The 15,230-nt window shown below is 43.3% G+C and overlaps 1 protein-coding gene across 1 annotated transcript in view; it reads right to left on the minus strand.

Moving 5' to 3' along the window:
• ERFE (erythroferrone) overlaps positions 1–15,230 on the minus strand; it is a 69,592-nt gene that overhangs the window by 4,975 nt on the left and 49,387 nt on the right. Inside the window, exons 4-6 of the mRNA XM_030216278.1 lie at positions 11,505–11,731; positions 9,218–9,326; positions 4,198–4,288 (exon numbers count right to left, since the gene is read on the minus strand). Of these exons, the coding sequence (XP_030072138.1) occupies positions 4,198–4,288; positions 9,218–9,326; positions 11,505–11,731 (427 nt within the window). The remainder of the gene's footprint in view (positions 1–4,197; positions 4,289–9,217; positions 9,327–11,504; positions 11,732–15,230) is intronic.

Consider the following 15,230-nt stretch of genomic DNA (forward strand, 5'->3'; position numbering starts at 1 on the left):
TGGAAGGGAGAGAGGGGAATTGCTGGAAAAGGATGAATGGAGGGGGCAGGGGACAGAGGAGCATGGATGGGCATGGATTGGGAGGGCAGGGCTCAGGGAGAGAGGGGAATTGCTGGAAAAGGATGAATGGAGGGGGCAGGGGACAGAGGAGCATGGATGGGCATGGATTGGGAGGGCAGGGCTCAGGGAGAGAGGGGAATTGCTGGAAAGGGATGAATGGAGGGGGCAGGGGACAGAGGAGCATGGATGGGCATGGATTGGGAGGGCAGGGAGAGGGGAATTGCTGGATAGGGATGAATGGAGGGGGCAGGGGACAGAGGAGCATGGATGGGTATGGATTGGGAGGGCAGGGAGAGGGGAATTTCTGGAAAGGGATGAATGGAGGGGGCAGGGGACAGAGGAGCATGGATGGGTATGGATTGGGAGGGCAGGGAGAGGGGAATTGCTGGATAGGGATGAATGGAGGGGACAGATGGGCATGGATGGATATGGATTGCAAGGCAGGGCTCAGGGAGAGAGGAGAATTGCTGGAAAGGGATGAATGGAGGGGGCAGGGGACAGAGGAGCATGGATGGGCATGGATTGGGAGGGCAGGGAGAGGGGAATTGCTGGATAGGGATGAATGGAGGGGACAGATGGGCATGGATGGATATGGATTGCAAGGCAGGGCTCAGGGAGAGAGGGGAATTGCTGGAAAGGGATGAATGGAGGGGGCAGGGGACAGAGGAGCATGGATGGGTATGGATTGGGAGGGCAGGGAGAGGGGAATTTCTGGAAAGGGATGAATGGAGGGGGCAGGGGACAGAGGAGCATGGATGGGTATGGATTGGGAGGGCAGGGAGAGGGGAATTGCTGGATAGGGATGAATGGAGGGGACAGATGGGCATGGATGGATATGGATTGCAAGGCAGGGCTCAGGGAGAGAGGAGAATTGCTGGAAAGGGATGAATGGAGGGGGCAGGGGACAGAGGAGCATGGATGGGCATGGATTGGGAGGGCAGGGAGAGGGGAATTGCTGGATAGGGATGAATGGAGGGGACAGATGGGCATGGATGGATATGGATTGCAGGGCAGGGCTCAGGGAGAGAGGGGAATTGCTGGAAAGGGATGAATGGAGGGGGCAGGGGACAGAGGAGCATGGATGGGCATGGATTGGGAGGGCAGGGAGAGGGGAATTGCTGGATAGGGATGAATGGAGGGGACAGATGGGCATGGATGGATATGGATTGCAGGGCAGGGCTCAGGGAGAGAGGGGAATTGCTGGATAGGGATGAATGGAGGGGGCAGGGGACAGCGGAGCATGGATGGGCATGGATTGGGAGGGCAGGGCTCAGGGAGAGAGGAGAAATTGCTGGACATAGAGGGGAGGGAAGAGAGATGAAGGAGATGAAATGAGGGAAAAGGAAGAGAGGAGAAAAACTGCACATGGATGAAGAAAATAGGCAGAAGCTGAGGACCAGAAATGAAGAAGAAAGGAGGAAAGGAAAGGAATAAATGGAAAGGAAGCCCTGGAAACGGAGTTAAGAGGACAGATAGCAGCAGAATCAGATACTGGGCCAGCATGATCAGAAAAAGAAAGTCACCAGACAACAAAGGTAGAAAAAAAAATCATTTTATTTTCATTTTTGTGTTTGGAATATGTCCACTTTGAGAATTTACATCTGCTATCTTATTTTGCAATGTATAGCAATTTCTTTCTAAGAATATTGCTGACAATTCCTGTCAGTGTGGCAAGTGGTGAGCGATCATTTTCACGGGGGGGGGGGGGGGGGGCGCCGCCGCCGCCAACTGATAGTCTGCAGGGGGGGCGCCAACTGATAGGCTGCAGGGGGGCGCCAGAGACCCTAGGCACGGCCCTGCTTGTCATACTGTTTCGTCGCCTTCAGATCCTCAGATACTATCACCCCAAGATCCCTCTCCCCATCCGTAACTATCAGATTCTCCCCGCCTAACACATACTTCTCCTGTGGATTTCTACTCCCTAAGTGCATCACTTTGCATTTCTTCGCATTGAATTTTAATTGCCAAACCTTAGACCATTCTTCTAGTTTCTGGGTATGTGTGAAGGAGTTCATATTTGTTGGTCTTTGTGGTATTGTTAAAGAGATGGGTCTTCAATAGTTTGCGGAAGTTGGTTAGTTCATGGATCGATTTTAAGTTGCGCGGTAGTGCGTTCCAGAATTGTGTGCTCAAGTAGGAAAAGGTTGACACGTGCATTAGTTTGCATTTTAGCCCTTTACAGTTGGGGAAATGAAGGTTAAGGAATGTGCGGGACGATGTCCTAGCATTCCTAAGTGGTAAGTCTATCAGGTCTGACATGTAGGCTGGGGCATCTCCATGAATGATTTTGTGGACCAGGGTACATATTTTGAACTTGATACGTTCTTTAAGAGGGAGTACCATGTGGAACAGGTCTCCGCCATTTTACATAGTAACATAGTAGATGATGGCAGAGAAAGACCTGCACGGTCCATCCAGTCTGCCCAACAAGATAAACTCATATGTGTTACTTTTTTGTGTATTCCTGACCTTGATTTGTATCTGCCATTTTCAGGTCACAGACCGTAGAAGTCTGCTCAGCACTAGCCCCGCCTCCCAACCACTAGCCCTGCCTCCCACCACCGGCTCTGCCACCCAATCTCCGCTAAGCTTCTGAGGATTCATTCCTTCTGAACAGGATTCCTTTATGTTTATCCCACCCATTTTTTAATTTTGTTACCGTTTTCATCTCCACCACCTCCCGTGGGAGGGCATTCCAAGTATCCACTACTCTCTCCGTGAGAAAATTCTTCCTGACATTTTTCTTGAGTCTGCCCCCCTTCAATCTCATTTCATGTCCTCTAGTTCTACCGCCTTCCCATCTACGGAAAAGGTTCGTTTGCGGATTAATACCAACAAATATTTGAACGTCTGTATCATATCATCCCTGTTTCTCCTTTCCTCCAGGGTATACATGTTCAGGTCAGCAAGTCTCCGGAGACAGGACTGAGTGGATATCACTCCCGCCTCATTTGGAGGTATGGAGTCTGGGGGGCCAGGGCATGGGGTCGGGAGGGGGAAGGCCCCCACTAGACACCAGGGACTATTTTCTTTTAATCAGATCAGTTGGGGGGGTGCCACTAGACACCAGGGCCATCTGTTAAGTTGGGAGGGTGGAGGCTGATCAGTTGATCAATCCTGTCTAGGGGTAGAGGGAGGGGGCCAGTTGGTCCCATCGAGGGGAGAGTGGCTGATGCACTTCTGGGGGAGTGGAGGACCATTAGACACCAGGAACATTTGGTTTTAGAAATTCATGAGCAGCTGCTGTTTTTTTTTTTTTCTTGAGGTGAGGAGGGAGGTTGGTGCCAAAATGCATAGTTTTCCTTTTTTTTTTTTTTTTAAATATCACCCTACTTGTCAATAACAGAGTCAATCACCCACCACTCACCCAGTGACAGATAGGATGAGATTTTTCAATGAGCTGCGGATTACTGTTACAATTTTAATGCAGGAGTAATTTGCATGCTCATTGAATACTGCATTCCATGGGGAATTTTTGCAGAAAGCTTGCAGTGGAAGCCCTGTGGTCAGCAGCTCTAACCTCTACCGCGTAGCTTTCTCTATCAGCCCCGTTTGTAAGAGAAAACTTCACTGCAATGTGAATCAGTCTATCACAGGGGTTCTCAACCCAGTCCTCAGAACACACTCAGACAGTCATGTTTTCAGGATTTCTATAATGAATAGATATGAGATAGATTTGCATACAATGGAGGCAGTGCAGACAGATCTGTCTCATGCATATTCACTGTTGACATCCTGAAAATCTGATGGCTGGGTGTATCCTGAGGACTTTGTTTAGAACCACTGGTCTATCAGGAGACAGAGCAGCAAAGGAGAACCTTTTATCTGAGCAGTACTGATTCTAACACAATCTGTTATATTCAAGAAAATTTAACAAAATCTATGCAAGATCAGGTTCCTAATAGGTTTGTTCCATGAGCTGATTTAATCCTGTTTCGCTGTAGTCCTGTTCCACACCCCAACTTTTCTATGAATGTATGTATGTAAGTATTTAGTTATCTACGTATAAATGTTTATGCCATCTCCCTGAATAATGTTCATTCAAAATGGTTTTACACAATGAATAAAACATTCACAGGTTAAAATCAAAAGATATGCAAAACATGCCTTCGGTCACTGGATATAACAATTACTTACGCATTGCTTTGGCAGAGTGACTGGATACAGATTAGGACCCGCAGACAGTCTCGGGGACGCTGCTGCCCTCTCTTCTGGTGCTCTCCATTAGCTAAATAGAAAAATGATTTGAGAAAGTAATTGTGACTAAGTTCAATGCCAAAAATAATTTTCAAAGACATTCAAAACAGGCCTATTCATAGTAATTGAGACATCTTAGAAATTACCTCTGTTAAAAATAGAGGGGTCCTTTTATTAAGCTGAGACAAATAGTGGCCTGTGGTAATGCGAGCACATCTTTTTGGCATGAGCTGGGCCATTTTTTAACATGTCTATCAAAAAGGGCCTTTTTCAGGGGCCTGAAAATGGACTTGCGCTAAAATTGAAACCAGCGCACATCCATTTTTGGCCTGAGACCTTACCGCCACCCACTGACCTAGTGGTAAGGTCTCATGTGCTACCCAGTAGAAAATAGAAAATCATTTTCTACCGCAGAATTCGGTGCGTGCCAAATTCAGAATTACCACCCGGCTCATGTACTAGCCGGGCGGTAGTGCCAATTTGGCATGCACTGTACATGGGTAGGCCCTTACACAAAGGGCCCCAGATTGAGATACATATTCTCTGTTTTATTGCAATAAATACCAGTAGACTAATCAGTAATAACATCCATAACCAAAGTTCTTAAATATTTATAGCCCCAACATCACATCTGGTGATAACCTAAATCATTCATTGAACTATACTATACTGCAAGAGAACTTTTTTTCAATTGCAACAACTTTAGACCACTTCTATGAACATAATTTTGCCCTTTTAGTTCAAATGCCGGTATTATCCCATTTGGACTATTGTAATTCATTGGTTTAAGATCTAAGGGGTCATTTTATAATGCCACAGTACAGCTACTGCGGCACTGCCATGCACCAATCAGGTACTACCATTGGAGACCGGTGGTAGTGCCTGCCTCCTCTGCATGCCATTTCCGGTACACTGTTTTTAAATGTTTTCTGCGCTAGGGGCCTATCCAGCCATAACCGGGCAGCACTGCCTGGTTACCACTGGGTTTGTGTGGGAGCCCTTACTGGTAAGGGCTCCCCCAGGAAATGGCCATGTGGCAAGTGGTTAACTTGCCACACGGCCATTTCCTTTAAAGTGAAACAAAATGCCTTTTACCCGCTGCAGTAAAAGGGGGCATCAGCATGTGACAAACCTACATACTGATGCCATCATGGGCCCACTTTTACCACAGTGTGGTAAAAGGAGCCCTAAATTATTGAAAAAACTGCAATTTCTACAAAATACAGCAGCATGATTAACTTTTTGAGTTAAAAAATATGACATTAACTCAGGACAGCTTTCAAACCTGCATTTGCTTCTTTGAAAGCTCGTGTTGTTTTTAAGACAGCTTGTATAGTTTTTCACATATTATATGGCAGTACATCTGAACTTGTAATTCAATTGGTTTATCACTCTACTTATAGTTATTCACTCTGGTTGCAGGATCGATTTTTACTGAGGAATCCTCTTATAAAGGGAAAGGGAAATGGGACGATATACTGCCTTTCTGAGGTTTTTGCAACTACATTCAAAGCGGTTTAATAAAACCTTTATGTTTTAAATGTCAGCCTAATTCCATTGTTTTCTTTTCAGGCAATTTCAGTCTGGAATGAATTTTCACTGGTTATTAGAACAGAGCCAAATTACATGTGCTTTCAGAAAAAAATTGAAAGCTTTATCATGTAAAATAAGATTTCATTCTTATCTAATTGTTTTAATTTGATAACGCTGAAGTATTACTGCTCTTTTGCGTTTTTAATTGTTTACATTATTAGTTGTAATTCCCCAATAGTTTTCTGTTTAGGCTTCTTATATCTGTAAGCTATCTAGAACCTTTTGCAGGAATTTGTGAGGCAAATAATTCGTATTAGATTAGATTTTCTTGGGCCCTGATAGTTAAAAGGATTTAATCAAGACAAGAGAGGCTCCTGTACAGTTAAATCACACCGACTAGGGCAACCTCAGATATTTAGTGGCAATTAACCACCTTGGCACTATCCAGGCACTGCCAGGACACTCTGGGGGTGGAGTCTGGATGAAACCAGTAGTTACCCAGTTAGCTGTATAACTATCCAGATAAAGTTAAGACAGCAAAATGGAATTACCACATGACTACCGTGTGGATCTTGCGGTAATTTCATTTTTGGCACATATCCAATACGCGCGTCTGAAAAATATTTTTCATTATCGGACGCTTGAAATGGACACGCGCCAAGTGGCATTTGGCATGCATAGCTCATTACCGCCCGGTTACCACGTGAGTCTTTACCACTAGGTCAATGGCTGGCAGTAAGGTCTCAGACCCAAAATGGACACGCAGCAATTTTCATTTTGCTGCACGTCCATTTTCGGCAAAAAGTTTTAAAATGCATTTTTTACAGGTGCACTGAAAAATGGATCAGAGCATGCCCAAAACCTGCACCTACACTACTGCAAGCCATTTTTCAGCACACCTTTGTAAAAGGACCCCTTTGTTATGCAGATACTGGGCTGAATATCACTGGTACCCGGATAAATGCCAGCATCCTGAGTATACCCAGATATTCAGCTCCAGCATTCAGGCACAGCATGGCACTAAATATCTGAGTATAAAACAGTCCACAATGGCCAATGTTTAAAAACACGCTGTCACGGGCTGAATATTTCCTCCTTATCTGCTTTTCACTCTGTGTCCACCTGTCTTGACTAGCAAAAGTTCCAAAACTGTCCGAAGCATTTTCCATGTGCACAGCAAGCTTTCCTTGCAAAAAATGGCTCTTAAAAAATTGCACAGGTGTCTCCTTTGCCCCAGGGTACAAAACCTTGAGCCCACTAGGGACAGAGAAAGTACCTGCTTATAATAAATGTAAACTGCTTTTTTTGTACCACATCCCTTTTGAACTGTGCACATTCGAATTTAGGCACAGTTCATTACAGAGTACGCTTACAGGTGAATTTTCGAAAGAGAAGGGTGCCCATCTTCTGACACAAATCAGGAGATGGGCGTCCTTCTCGCAAGGTCGCCCAAATTGGCATAATCAAAAGTCGATTTTGGGTGCCCTCAACTGATTTCCCTTGCGGGGACGACCAAAGTTCACGGGGGCGTGTTGGCAGTGTAGTGAAGGCGGGACTGGGGCATGCTTAGGAGATGGGCGTCCTCGGCCGATAATGAAAAAAAGAAGGGCGTCCCTGACGAACACTTGGCCGACTTCACTTGGTCCATTTTTTTCACGACCAAGCATCAAAAAGGTGCATAAACTGACCAGATGACCACCGGAGGGAATTGGGAATCACCTCCCCTTACTCCCCCAGTGGTCACTAACCCCCTCCCACCCTCAAAAAAATCTTTAAAAATACTTTTTTTCCAGCCTCTATGCCAGCCTCAAATGCCATACTCAGGTCCATCGCAGCAGTATGCAGATACCTGGAGCAGTTGTAGTGGGTGCAGTGTACTTCACGCAGGTAGACCCAGGCCCATCCCCCCCTACCTGTTACACTTGTGGTGGTAACTGTGAGCCCTCCAAAACCCACCACAAGCCTACGGTACCCACATCTAGGTGCCCCCCTTCATCCCTAAGGGCTATGGTAGTGGTGTACAGTTGTGGGGTTTGGGGTGGGGTTGGGGGCTCAGCATCCAAGGTAAGGGAGCTATGCACCTGGGAGCAATTTCTGAAGTCCACTGCAGTGCCCCCTAGGGTGCCCGGTTGGTGTCCTGGCATGTTAGGGGGACCAGTGCTGGCTCCTCCCACGACCAAATGGCTTGGATTTGGCCGTTTTTGAGATGAGTGTCCTCGGTTTCTATTATCGCCGAAAACCGGGGACGACCATCTCAAAAACGACCTAAGGACGACCATCTCTAAGGTCGACCTAAATTTCATGATTTGGGCGTCCCCGACCGTATTATCGAAACGAAAGATAGAAGCCCATCTTGTTTTGATAATACGGGTTGCCCCGCCCCTTTACGGGGCAGTCCTGCAAGAATACCCTCATGAAAACTTGGGCGCCCCGTTCAATTAGGACCCTCTTAGTGAGTTGTGTGCATAAATTCTAATTATTAACCATTAGTGCTCATTATTGCTTGTTAAGTGCTGTTATCAATGCTGATTATCTTAAGCCAATTAAGTACGTGCATGTTATAGAATATGCCTGGATTTCAGTGCAGAACGCTAGATGCACTATATAGTAACCGGCAGTAAATGCTCTAGTGTGCAACTACAAAGGGGAGTGTATATGGGCGGGGCAGGGGCGGATCTTGCAGTTGCACGTGTAAATTATATAATATTATAACATGTATACAACTGCCAACTTAAACCAGTCTTTGACATGGCGTAAATGCTCGTGCCTAAAGTTAGGCGCACACATGCTGACGTGTTCTTTTAATAGAAATTTCATGCGTAATTGCTGTTACAAGATTAGTACTTCACACCCATTTTTTGGCACTTAACTATTAGCAGCAGTGATCTAAGGAAGGACAAACATAGCAAGAGTTTATCCAATTGTCAACTTTAATGGAAACAGGACCCAACCTGGCTAAGTTTTGGACCGAGAGTTTTTCTATGCAGGTATTGAAATACAGGCTTTGAATCTGTGAATGTATTGTGGAAACCTATGTGACCCCTGACAAAGGTTTTTCCGAAACTTGGCTAGGTTGGGTCCTGTTTCTATTAAACTTGAGATTTGGGAAACTCTTGCTGTGTTTGTCCTTCCTTGGATCGCTGCTGCTGTTTGGTTGTCTCTTCTACTTCTGCAGTAGACTGTTTCTTGTTTGTTTCTGCCTAACTATTAAGCGCCAATTATAGAATTTCCCCTGATGTGTTTATTTTTATTTGACAAACTCACACAGAATCTTTTTATAGGAAATTTTCCTACATCTCAAATTTAGATGAATTGACACCAAATGTAAACTTTCCTGTTCTCAGCCAGTGAAATGAAGGGATTAGGTGGAACACAATTGTTTCACTGTGCTGAGAGCATTTGATCTGGTAGCTCTGCATGCCCATACCGATTTGCAACCTGGCGGTGAAAGTATAGAATCCTGAGATGGGTGCGGTGTATTGTCCACTTGTAAAGTTCAGTCCCAGGCCTCGGTGAAATGACCCTTCTTTCTCAGGCTGCAAAGAAAAACAACTTTGATCCTTCATTTCCTCTTGGTCAATGAGCAGTCAGTTTTTTCATTTTGTATGTACAGACAGGCATAATGCACTGCAGATCATATAATATTTTCCTATTCTCTATTTATTATAAGGATGAGCAGTTGTCTAAATTGAATATCATTCATGTTTAAAAGTCTGTACTATCTCCCAGATTCTATAAAGCACGCCTAGCATTCCCCACCAAAATCCAAGCATATTCTGGTACAATGTGCGCAACTTAATTGGCTTAACAAACCAAACAGCATTGTTAACACCACTTAACAATCAATAATGTGCACTAATTGGCAATAATTAGAATTTACGTGCATAACTTGCTAAGCATATTCTGTAATGCACTGCGCTTAAATTCTAATGTGTGCAGGCAAAAAAGGGGTGTGGTTATGTGTGTAGTGGTTCATGCATATGTGATGGTTCCACTATCAGGAAAGAGTGTGCACTATTACTGGTGAATTACAAAGCATGAAGGGCTAGATTCTATATATGGTGCCGGATAAAATCTGCATGGAATAAATTTCCGCCTAAGAGTATTCTATAAGCGGCAGTGCGATATCTAAAATACACTTGATATCCTAGTGACTAGAACTATGCGCATCCATTTATACCAAGGAAAATGTGGCATAAATACTGGCATATAGACTTAGGCGCAGTGGGCCACGTTCTATAACAGTGCACGTAAATTTTGGAATGCCCTCAATGCCCATTTCCCCACCTATTACCATGTCCTTTTTTGGCTCCATGCATTAGAATTTAGGCGCTGTGTGTTACAGAATACGCTTAGCAAGTTGTGCACGTAAATTCTAATTATTGCCAATTAGTGCTCATTATTGCTGTTAAGTGCTGTTAAAAATGCTGATTGGCTTGTTAAGCCAAGTAAGTTACATGCAATGTTATAAAATACACTTAGATTTCGGCGCAGAACACTAGGTGCAATATATAGAATCCAGTGGAAAATGTGGTAATTTTCTGGCCATTTTTATTTGCTAATGACATACAGTGACATAGGATACCTGAAAAAGAAAAATTATAAACCGCTTAGGTCTAGGCGGTATATAAATCCTGAAAATAATTAAATAAATAGGACACCTTGTTAACAAAACCTATGTCATTGTATATGAGAGCTCATCCCTACTTTTTTCTGCTACTTTCAGTTAATCCTCCTTCATATTTCTGACTTCACTTTTGCCTCTTCCCAAGTTCTTCCCTTTTTTGACCTAACTGCAATCATCTCTTTTTTATTCTACTCCTTTTGATTTTTACTCATGCAGGGCAATTCTATAAAGCGTGTGCTCACAGTTATGCACCAATTATATGTGTATTTCATTAGAATAGTGCCACATATGTGTGTATACAGCAAAATTCCACCTAAGCACTATTTTGTCTATTCATGGATAAGCATGTATTTTACAGGTGGGCATACATAAAGGCAGAATCTGGGTGGGGCATTAGCAGGATTCCCATACTTATAACTTGTAGAATACTGTAAGTTATAAAATGTGTTATCTCTGGCACCTAGGCACACACACACACCAGTTTTATGGTAAGCAAAAGTGCTCACACTTAACTTATAGGCATGCATTTTCACAGTTATGTTAGTATTCTATAAAGGACCATAAGCACATATTCCATTGTAGAACTGGCTTCTACCAGATGCCCTTTGGGTGCCTATTTATGGGCTCCGATTTATAGAAATGCCCCCAACTCTTTAGCTCAAGGTCTGCAAATTACTAATATACTTAAGAGGTCACATTCATGATTCTCCCTGCTTGTCTTAACTCTGCTTGTTGTCACCTTTTCTTTTTTTCCTGACTTTGCTCGTCTGACATCTCTCCCCTTCCATCTACCAGGCTATGCCCCCATGATCTCTCATGTCTGAACCTAAATAATTGACCCTACCTGAACCATGAACCAATATATTAGATGCCGTATCGCTAGTCCCAAGTTTAGGTTGGAACCCAGTATCCCTTAAGACTCTGTCCTCCCCTAACTTGGATATCAGACTGTATGATATTGCAGAATCCAAATACAGCCCTCTATCTCCTTTGCCATTTATCCTCCACTGCTTTTTTTCTCATTTCCCTTCTTCACTTCTGTCCCTCCCTTTTGCCCCCACCTTTCTTGCCTTTATTTCATACTCACACTGTAATAGATCTGCAGTTCTTGGAGTGATCTCCTTTCCACAGACACATTCCTCCGCAGTCGACAATGGAAAGCTGCCTCCACATGGTGAGACAGTCTTCTCTTTGTATCCCAGCCTCCAATGAGAGCTGCACTTTCTCTTTCATCCTTCACTCCCATCCCTTCCTCAACTTTCTCACAATCCTCACAGGCCTTGAGCTCCATTATCTCCCTCTGCTGCAATGCCTCTAAAGAAGGAAACACAACATACATGTTAATTGCTGGGTCCTGGATTAAATCTTTAAACTTTTCAGATGATGCTCTTCACAAAGGAGTTTTCAGTTCCATAAAACCCAAATAAGAAGACATTAACCAACATTTGAGAACTTTAGGAGAAGAATTTGAGGGTGCAAACTATGTCTTACTCACTTATTCAAACAATCTGAAGTGATGCATGTGGGTAAGAGGAACCCGAATTATAGCTACGTCTTGCAAGGTTCCGCGTTAGGAGTTACGGATCAAGAAAGGGATCTGGGTGTCGTCGTCGATGATACGCTGAAACCTTCTGCTCAGTGTGCTGCTGCGGCTAGGAAAGCGAATAGAATGTTGGGTGTTATTAGGAAGGGTATGGAGTCCAGGTGTGTGGATGTTATAATGCCGTTGTATCGCTCCATGGTGCGACCGCACCTGGAGTATTGTGTTCAGTACTGGTCTCCGTATCTCAAAAAAGATATAGTAGAATTGGAAAAGGTACAGCGAAGGGCGACGAAAATGATAGTGGGGATGGGACGACTTTCCTATGAAGAGAGGCTGAGAAGGCTAGGGCTTTTCAGCTTGGAGAAGAGACGGCTGAGGGGAGATATGATAGAAGTGTATAAAATAATGAGTGGAATGGATCGGGTGGATGTGAAGCGACTGTTCACGCTATCCAAAAATACTAGGACTAGAGGGCATGAGTTGAAGCTACAGTGTGGTAAATTTAAAACGAATCGGAGAAAATATTTCTTCACCCAACGTGTAATTAGACTCTGGAATTCGTTGCCGGAGAACGTGGTACGGGCGGTTAGCTTGACGGAGTTTAAAAAGGGGTTAGATAGATTCCTAAAGGACAAGTCCATAGACCGCTATTAAATGGACTTGGAAAAATTCCGCATTTTTAGGTATAACTTGTCTGGAATGTTTTTACGTTTGGGGAGCGTGCCAGGTGCCCTTGACCTGGATTGGCCACTGTCGGTGACAGGATGCTGGGCTAGATGGACCTTTGGTCTTTCCCAGTATGGCACTACTTATGTACTTATGTACTTATGTAAGTTATGCTCACCACCTTAACATATGAAGCAGAAGAATCAGTTTTGTTTTGTTTTAAACTTTTGTTTCAAATTTTAAAAATGTAAACAGGAATTGAAAATGCAGGGCAGACATATCTTTGTCTCTTGACTTGAGGTATGTTGTAAGTGGAAAATAATATTCCTTTTTTTGTATAAATCTTGTTTATTGACACTAACAGCAGGATACAAGGAAAGGAAACTTCACAACATCATTCAAACTTCAATGTCTGATCAGACAAAATAAACCATTAATACAAGTGTCAACTTTTTGTCATAAGTACCCTTATACCCCTTCCCCTGCCCATCCCCACTTCCCCTTCTACCCTCTTCAAGAGTTCAAGATTCTGCTACGTGCAGTTGGAGTGAATAATATTCCTTTTTATAGTGGAACTGGATGTACACAAGACTGTACTGTGGTGGAGGAGGAATGGCATTTTTTTGTTAAAGATTATATTAAAGCAACAGAATTGCAGAAATTATGAAATAAGGAGGAGGCAATGTAGGTTAATCTAGAAAGAGAGAAGGAGATATCTATTTACATTGGCAAGACATCAGACTTCCTTTACAAGCAGAAGAACATAACGACATTTGTTTTATTCTTGCTGTTCCTCCTTAATGTGGACTAGTGGTTAGGGTGGTGGACTCTGGTCCTGAGGAACTGAGTTCAATTCCCACTTCAGGCACAGCTCCTTGTGACTCTGGGCAAGTCACTTAACCCTCCATTGCCCCAGGTACACATAAATACCTGTATATGTAAGCCACATTGAGCCTGCCATGAGTGGGAAAGCACAGGGTACAAATGTAACTAAAAATAAAAAAATTCTTTTGTAATTAAGGCGTTTCCCTTTTTTTTTTCTTGTAGTATTCTTATGGTATTTTCTTATATTCTGTTTAGCAATAAAATGTTTATAATTTCAATTTTAAAAAAGAATTAGCAGTTCTAGAGAATTAAGCATTCTTAAAATAAGGTGGACATAATATCAAACGGTCCCACAAGCGGGATGAAAATCCAAAGAAACTGAAACAGTGTTTGTTAATCAGTATTTTACAGGTAAACCCATACAATATCTGGAAAACCAAATAGGCAGCTTTGAAATTGATTATTTACATGCTGAGTGAGGAGAATATTAGAGTGTAGGCTCAATCTCTATAAACCAAACTGTGAAATAAAGCTGTAAAATAAAAACACCTTGGTTTGTAATTGTGTGTGATAGAGAACGTGTGATGAATACGTCTATAACATTCTTACAATTCTAAGGGCCCTGTTTACTAAGTAGCATTAGTGTTTTTAGTGCAACTAAACTTAGTGTGCGCTAACCATGTAGGCGCCTATACGGATATTGTAGGTACGTACATGGTTAACGCACGTTAAAAATGTTAATGCGCCTATAACGCTGCTTAGTAAACTGAGCCCTAAATCAAAATTGTGAATGAAGGAATGAAAGCAAATGTTTGCATTATGTGTCACTGAGTTTACATGCTAACTCAGGCGTCCCTTTAGTGAAGTGCGTTACGATTTGCAGCTAACATGGCTTAATGCAGGATTTTACCACACATTACTTGCAAATCTAACACAGCAATCAGGGGTAGCATTTGTAGTAATTTTATTCAGATCTGCATTAATGTTCCTGTTAGCACATGGTACCTGCTCACAGTTAACATGGGAGCTCTTACATCCCTCTAACTGTGCATTAGTCAGTACATGATAAGTATAAAGTGATAAAAGTGGATTAAGTTTCCCCATACATGCCACACCCCTTGAGAGAGAAATTCAGAGAGATTCATAAATGCCTGGGTTACTATGAGATAACAGGCAAACTACATTAAGGATTAAGGGGTCCTTTTACTAAGCCATGGTAAAAGGTGTCCTGCAGTAGTGCAAGCATATCTTTTGGGCACGCGCTGGGCCATTTTGTTTTTACTGCGACTAGAAAAAAGGGCCTTTTTTAAAGGGCTGAAAAATAGACGTGCGCTAAAATTGAAACCAGCACATGTCCATTTTCGGCCTGAGACCCTACCGCCACCCATTGACCTAGCAGTACATAAGAACATAAGCACCGCCATACTGGGAAAAGACCAAGGGTCCATCAAGCCCAGCATCCTGTCTCCGACAGTGGCCAATCCAGGCTTCAAGAACCCGGCAAAACCCATTAAAAAATTTAATTTCTAATAATGTTCAATGGACTTTTCCCTCAGGAATCTGTCCAAACCTCCTTTAAACTCCGTAAGGCCAGCTGCTGTCACTACATTTTCCGGCAACGAGTTCCAGAGTCCAACTACACGCTGAGTAAAGAAAAACTTTCTCCTGTTTGTCTTAAATCTGCCATATTCTAGCTTCATCTTGTGTCCCCTGGTTCTATTGTTGTATGAAAGTGTAAACAAACGCTTCACATCTGTCCGCTCTACTCCACTCATTATC

Source organism: Microcaecilia unicolor, chromosome 10 (assembly GCF_901765095.1).
Source record: "Microcaecilia unicolor chromosome 10, aMicUni1.1, whole genome shotgun sequence".
Classification (NCBI taxonomy): Eukaryota; Metazoa; Chordata; class Amphibia; order Gymnophiona; family Siphonopidae; genus Microcaecilia; species Microcaecilia unicolor.